The sequence below is a fragment of the Bos taurus genome, chromosome 8 (assembly GCF_002263795.3).
Source record: "Bos taurus isolate L1 Dominette 01449 registration number 42190680 breed Hereford chromosome 8, ARS-UCD2.0, whole genome shotgun sequence".
Classification (NCBI taxonomy): Eukaryota; Metazoa; Chordata; class Mammalia; order Artiodactyla; family Bovidae; genus Bos; species Bos taurus.
Window position 1 is genome coordinate 22,673,444 of NC_037335.1, and position 7,910 is coordinate 22,681,353.

Here is a 7,910-nt window from a genome sequence, read left to right on the forward strand (position 1 = left end):
CTGACTCATTTGAAAAGACCCTGATGCTGGGAAAGATTGATGGCAGGAGGAGAAGGGGACAACAGAGCATCAGATGGTTGGATGGCATCACTGACTCAATGGACATGAGTTTGAGTGGACTCTGGGACTTGGCGATGGACAGGGAGGCCTGGCATGGTGCACTTCATGGGGTCCCCACAAGTCAGACACGACTAAATGACTGACCTGAACTGAACTGATGACCCAGTAACTATGGTAAATAATTAATTTCAGTTTGCAAAATCCCTTTTTCTCTCATTTTTTTCAAACAAGGGTCTTCCCTAGTGGCTCAGACAGTAAAGAATCTGCCTAAAATGCAGATTCCAGATTCCATCCTTGGTTGGGAAGATCCCCTGATGAAGGAAATGGCAACATACTCCAGTAGTCTTGCCTAGAGAATCCCATGGACAGAGGAGCCTGGCGGGCTTTAGTCTATGGGGTCACAAAAAGTCGGACTTTACCTAGCAACTAAATATAAAATGGTAAAAAATTCAAGAAGTTCACCTTCATAATATTTAATAAATAAAACAAATTACAAATTTAATGAAATAAAAATGTGAATGTATTTGTTAAATTTTAATACAATGTAAACAAAAATATTTTATATGGAAAAATAAATATGAGGAGATAAAAGAATAAATATAACAAAATAAATAAGCAAATAAACAATACAATCAGGGCAGTCTTCCCTTCGGGACTGATGCACCTGCAGCCAAAAAAATTTATATATATACATTTACTACTGACAAAGTATTGGCTGAAGTAATTCAATAAATTTTGTGGCTACAGCAGAAATCAGAGTCTTCTGAATTGACCACAGATGAGTGTGCAAAGATGATGAGGCATCTTAGTCAGTGAGAGTCATATCAAGGTGAGTTCAGGTCTCCATCCATCATTCTTAACCTTTCTTGCAAGCTGGTTGATGAAGACAAGGATCTCATGATTTCCAGTCTGACGATTTCCCAGGCACAGTCACTGTATTCCTTCTCTTGCAGGTAGACATGGATGCCCTGGAAGTACCTCTTCACGGCCAGTGTGGGGCCTGTCCTTCCCAGGGCAGAGTCTTCCTCTCCCATCACCTGCCCCAGGCAGGCGTCCAGGTCGTCCAGCTGCTGATGGAGTCCAGTGTGGAGCTGCTCCAGGAGGGTGGTGTCCCAGGCAGCAGAGGAATGCTCTGTGTGGAAGAGGTTGAAGGTCTGCTGGAGCAGCTCGTGGAGCACAGAGATGGCCTGGGCCTCCTGGAGCTGGCCACCCTTCACCATCTCCTGGGGGAAAGTGAAGTCTTTTCTGTCCTGCAGACAGAAGCGAGGGGAGAGTCTCCTCATTTGGCCCAGGAGCCTGAGGTTCTTCCTGCCAACCAGCACATGGTTCGGAGACAGGTCACAGCCCAGGGATCCTCCCAGGCTGTAGCTGATCAGCACCACGGCCATCAGTAGAGAGAGCATGAAGGCCATGGGGAAGATGAGGCTGCTGCTGGCCTGGCTGAGACGGTGTCTGGTGGAACCTTGAGGTAGGTTCTCTGATGCCATGCTTTCTAAGCAAGGCCATTAAATAGGGAACACAGTAATTTTCATTTTCTAATCATTTCTATACACTTTTACTTCCTATTTTGATTTTCATTTATGTATTCTGAATATGGTTAAAGAAATTGTCATCAGTCTAAACTATTAATTTTATCTATTTCCCAATAACTTCAAATGTACCCATCCAAATGGATATTTATCAATCAAATGAGAAAGGTCTTTGTCTTACATCAGAAATGATGTAGGTTTCTAAGTACAAACATTATGACTCTTTCTCTTTCATGTGTAAATGTGGCTCTTTTCTGTTCCATGAACACATTTTTGGCCCTGATCCTAGGCTCAATTTCTGTTTCTTACTTTACTTAGGAAGGCAGGCTCTGTATTTATCAAGCATTTACCAGGTCACTCTAGCAAAGAAACTGTTTGAAACAAAGGATGGGTTTCCTTTAGTGTTTGATTTAGAGAAGAGGCTGATATTGTGAGTCCATGAGCTCCTCCCATGTTTCTTTTCCTTCTAGAACACGTTCCTGCAGGTCCATGTGGTTGTGCTTCAGGGAACCACGAAGTCAGGACTATTACAGACATCATGCTTGCTTTCACCATTTTCATACTGGAAACCTATTGTCCATTGCTAGCATGGCCATTTCCCTACCAAAAATTCTGGTTCTTCTCAGATAATATGGGTGGGGAGACTCTAATTCCAGGATAATTGTATTTCCCCAGCAGCACCTCACTCACACGGGAGAGACAGAGTCCCTTCATCACCTCCTGGACTCCCTCCTTGCGGCCAGGCTCACCACATCCTGTGGACTCGAAAATCTCTTTTCTGTGGAGGGCTTGTTTATTTGTTGGGAAAGTAAATTCTCTTCCTGAACCCCATCCTTCACAGAGTGTTTCTGTGAAGGACCCTAGTTCTCAGTGGTGACCTCCTCTTCTCCTGTCCCATTTCCCCAGGTGTCCAAAGTGTCAGCAGTGCTCAGATGCTGAGAGCAAAAGTGTGTTTGTGTAAGTTGGTGAAGGGATTTCCAACTGCAGTCATTTTGCTTTTAGTAGATAAATAATATTTACTTTGCCAAGTATAGTTTTTATTATTCAACTCTTTTACTTAAACTGTTCAACACTTGTTCTGCTCAGAGTTTCTGAGCTGGAGGAAGGAGATTCAGTGCTGGTGTGTCTCTCGTTGGAAGCTTATGTCACAGAATCTAGTGAGTTACGGTCGTTTGTTCAGGCAGTTGATTCCTCCCGTCATCTCTGTTCCTCTGTCTCTGTCTCCTCTGAGAATGCAGGGAAGTTAGGCTTTTTTCCCTGAGTGTAATTTTTAATTTAAACTTTTTATATTCACTTAGTGACTTATTGGACAAGATTCGTCTCATTGCTCCTTCTCTGGTTGTAATTCAGGATGAGGTGAGAAGAAGAAAGAGAAGTAAAAAAAGCCCGAGGAGCTGCATCACTTTCAAGAGGTTAGATTTTTTTGTTTCTCTTTGCAATTTTGCTAAAAAGTAAAGTTCCATAGTTGTTTTGTGGGCAACTAGAAAACAAGGGTAAGTCTCAATGTTATGAATATGAAAGAAAGGAAGTGGCTTTCCCTGACACAGTGATGTATTCTGGGTTAGCAAACTTCAGTGCAGCATAGCTGGGGCCTAGGCTGTGGCAGAGGGGAAGGACCAGGTCAATATGAACAACAGAAAGGCTGGGACATGGCTGCTTCTGATAGAATCTCAAGGAAGGCCAAGTCCTTAGTCCGTGGACTGCCCTCAGCTTTGTAAGACCAGCTACCTGATTTTTCTTTCCTTTAATCCATATGTGGTCTGTATAGGGGAGAAGGAAGAAGTCACATGCACCAGCTCATGGGAAACAGCAATCAGAACCCCAGTTCCTAGAACACTAACCCTCTCTCACAGGGTCAAAGAGACCAGTCTTGCTGTGCATCTGTGACAAATCCACCTGGGCAATGAGGAGTTGCTTTGAAAAAACTAGAATGAAAGGGAATGAAATGATTCCCAAAGATCCTGATCTTAATCTGGGTAACAATAATTATGATATTAAAAATGATAATTGAATTTTATTGATTGTAACCCTAATCTCCCTAATATCCCACCTTGTGATATGATCACATTGATGGGTTGGGTTTCTTTGGGTTTTTTAAGAATTTTAAATGCATTTATTTTATGTATTTATTTGGCTGTTCCAGGTCTTAGTTGGGGCATGCTGGATCTTCCGTATTCCTTGCCTCAGATAGGATCTTTACTTGTGGCATGGGAAGTCTTGGTTGTGGCCTGTAGGATCTAGTTCCCTGGCCCAGAACAAGACATCGACATTCTAGAAGAGTGGACAACTTTCCTAGAATATCTTCCTCAGCAAAAACTTCAAGTGCTGTGGGATTTCTCTCCATTATGTACAAGGCCCTGCTCAAAAGGGAGGAAACTTGGGTTCCTGGGCTCTTCACAGTCCTGCGGGCATTCCCTCTCCTAGAATGAACACTTAGAGATTCAACATGCAGACCCTTGACTGTGTTAAGAAACTTGCAGTCAAAGCTGCTCTTGCTTGGACTAAGGGTGGAGTAAAGAGGTTACTATTGGTTATTGATATGAAAGACTGATATCATTCACTAAGTTCCACATTCTCAGGCTAATTTGTATTATTTGAACTTTGAATTATTTGAATTAAAGGATGTCCTCTGTGACTGCTACTAAAGTTGTCTTGATGTTTTAGAAGACGAAATGAACGTCCGGTGTGGGCTACACTCAGGAGCCCCAGACTGTGTGAGAGTAGAGCTTCCTGCTGCTCCCAGTCCCTCCTCTTCATCAGCTCTGAGTACCGGCCCTCAGCTGCTCTGAGCACGTGCTGCATCCTTCCTCCTCTTCCTGCCTCCAAAGTCTTCTCCCCTGCTCCCAGGAGGGCAGTCATCATCCCCTCCTGGAATCCACATCGACAAGCACATTGTCGTATGTGTGTGTGGTCAGCACACTTTGTTGAGAGAATGAAGAGAATGCTATGAATTAACCCATGTTCGTTATTATGCCACTATTATCTGGAGACAACCAGAAAACAGGAGCTATAGTCCTGTAAATAACTGAAGAATTCAAACCTTATGGAGTCACACCTTTAAGTTCTCTTTTAGACTAAAGAAGAGAGATTGAGCCTCTGGTTTTTCTTTCAAGCTGAGTTGACTCATATAGATGAATATTTCCTTTTGGATTGAGACTTTTCCGTGAGTATATTTCATTTCCAGTGTAATAACACAAAGGAAGTATTGAAGCTGTGACATTCTCTGATGCCCAGAATAGAAGGGAAAAGTTTTCAGTGGAGACAAAATTGAGAAAAGTGTAGAAAGTGACAATTCTGGCCTAATTAAAGATCTTATTTACGGGAAGGTGCTGGGAACAGCTTGATAAAGGCTGGCACAGCCCAACACCTGCAGCATCACCAAGCTCACTAGATGCCAACTTCTTCCCTGGTGACACAGAGGGTGATATTCTGCAGCCCTGGAGAATGGTGATCATCACCATTGACACACTCTGAGAGACCAGGAATCCCCCAAAATCAGCACTTCAGTGAAATTGAGTCCCACGGCTCCAGCTCAACAAGATGCTCAAATCTGCCTTTCCTGCGCCCCAGCGACCGGGAGGACACCACAGAACTCCCTGTAACAGAGCAGCTGGCCTTGCTCGCCCAGCAGACCTGTCTCCAGGTCCAGCGCCTTGAACTCCAGCACCACGAACTCCAGCACCACGTCCACCGGGAGAACCGGGAAACCTGTGTAGGCAGGAGCCTCCAGCTGAGCTAGGTGCTGCTGGGGCCCAGGGAGAGCCTGGGGCCTTAGGAGCAGTGAGGAAACTTTCTTTTGGGGCCAGATGGCCCAGGGGAGCTTTGCAGGGGTTTCGCTCAAAACTTGATTTCTGCACCTGCCCCTGAGTCCATCCTCCCCTTCCTGGGAGGAGATTTTAGCCAGAGCGGTTTACACTGGTGTCCGTTTATGCTGCAACTGATGCCTGGAAGTCTGAGCCTGTTGTGGTATGTTTTCGGATTCCGGGTTGTTACTGGGGACAAAGACTAACTTGGGGAAAGGGGAAAGGCATGTACATTCTGGACAGTAAGCTAGATATTGGGACCATCCAGTGGAAAGACTTACAGGACAAGACTGAGACTTATAGGAGCCCCTGGGGAAAGGGAAAATGATTTTATTTAATATAAATAGTTAATTTCTCCTGCAACGTTCAAGTAGTTAAAAATATTTTAAAATGTATAAAGAAGTCTGAAACTCACACTAAGTCTAAATATTCCTTATGCCAAAACAAAACTTTAAGTTCCTGCCTTCAGTGGAAGCAAAATCATCTGTAATGTTTTCAAAATTACTTCTTTGTTCATCTCAGTTCAATTGAGGGAAAGCCATATTTGAAAAACATATGACCCAGTAGATTAAATAATTAATCTCAATTTTCAAAATCTTTTTTTCTTCTCATTTCCTTTAACTAAAGATCTTGTGTTAAGCTTTCAAATTTATACATAGTTTTGCATTGGAGAGTTTTATTAACTTTTTAAAACTGTCATTTCGTACACATAAGTGCTTTAAAAGTCATAATCAAGAGGTTTTTTATTTCAGAATCATGTAGGTTTACACTTAATGTACCATTTCCTACCTAATAAACATCTTATATGCCAAAAGCACTGATTACATATTGATTTGATGCCTACTAAATATCGCAGTGTGCTTGGTACAGTCATGTGATTATTTTATTTGCTAGTAAAATTTTTAAATATGTAGATGGCACCCCACTCCAGTACTCTTGCCTGGAAAATCCCATGGACGGAGGAGCCTAGTAGGCTGCAGTCCATGGGGTCGCGAAGAGTCGGACACGACTGAGCAACTTCACTTTCACTTTTCACTTTCAGCATTGGAGAAGGAAATGGCAACCCACTCCAGTGTTCTTGCCTGGAGAATCCCAGGGACGGGGGAGCCTGGTGGGCTGCCGTCTATGGGGTCACACAGTTTCGGACATGACTGAAGCTACTTAGCAGCAGCAGAAAAGATTAACTTATTCTAAGTTGCAGAGGTGGAATTTTTGCATTAAAAATTAGAGTTGAGCAAGGCACAGATATGGCGTAATCATCTTTAGGGTAGACATGAAATAATGGCAAAACCTTTGTATACACGTGGCACAGTGACAACTCTCACAGCTGTTTAATGTGTCCCTCATGTTTTATATAATCTACTCATTTTTGCTAATTTTGTAAGTTGTTGTATTAACATCATATAGATTATAGAACATGAGATGGTATATTGAATGGAGTACAGTAGTCTCATTATCCCTATTTTTTTTAATTGGAAAATAATTGCTTTACAATGTTGTGCTGGTTTCTGCTGTACAACAACATAAACCAGCTGTAAGTACACATATATCCACTCCCATATCCTTATTTTAAAGCTGAGAAAACAGTAGCATAGGACAGAAAAATTGACTGGACGAAATGATGCAGGAAATTGAGGGAAAACTAAAGAGATGCCCAGATAACAAATATACTGGTCACCTGAGAAGACAAGAGTAACCCGCAAAAAATAAAGACAAAAAATGTAGCAAGATTGTCATTTTCAAACAGTTTAATTGGTAAAACTCTTTTAAGCTTATCATCATTATTATTATCATTATTACACTTACACTTTTATTGACAACCCTGAGGACTGGTAGTATGCTACCATTGTGCAGGATGCTGGGTGGGTGGGAATAAGAAATGGAGACTTGCTCCTGCTTTGGGGAGTCAATTCCTCCCCATTTAAGGGACTCTCAGTTAGAAGGTCCTGATGGAGGATGTGTGTGGGGAAGGATTTTAAAATGAAAAGAAAGACTTTGATCTTGGAAACTACAGACTATAAGAAATTCTTAAAATAATAAAGGTTGAAATATGGTGAATGAAATGTATAAATTGGTGGGATCTTTGTTGATCAGTTTTTATAAATGAACACTGGCTTGTTACTGCAGGAACTAGGATATACCTCAGTAACAATATTTTCTGTACAGCATGTTGACATATTGATTTTTAAAATCTTTCTTAGAAAATCATACTATTTGAAGACAGACAACATACCTATTTCCAGTAATTAACACCCTGTTCAAATCTTAGCCACACATACGTCCATGGTCAAATGGTCAAATATCAAAGTTTTAGCTTAGCTTCTGGTTCAAGATGGCAGAGTAGAAGGACATGCACTTATCTACTGCAAGAGCAACAAAATTGCAACTAGCTGTTGAACAACCATCCAGAGGAGGACTCTGGACCCGCTGAAAAAGGATGTCCCATGTCTAAACACAAAGAAGAAACTACAACGAGATCCAGGAGGCACTCAAACACAATAAAAATAAATCCCATACA

General features: G+C 42.0%; 1 protein-coding gene across 1 annotated transcript; it reads right to left on the bottom strand.

Moving 5' to 3' along the window:
- Positions 1 to 884: 884 nt before the first annotated feature.
- LOC100847720 (interferon omega-1) lies at positions 885 to 1,580 on the bottom strand. The gene has a single exon (XM_003586365.5). The coding sequence runs from the start codon at positions 1,545 to 1,547 to the stop codon at positions 885 to 887; it is 663 nt and encodes a 220-aa protein (XP_003586413.2). The 5' UTR covers positions 1,548 to 1,580.
- Between the last annotated feature and the right edge of the window lie 6,330 nt (positions 1,581 to 7,910).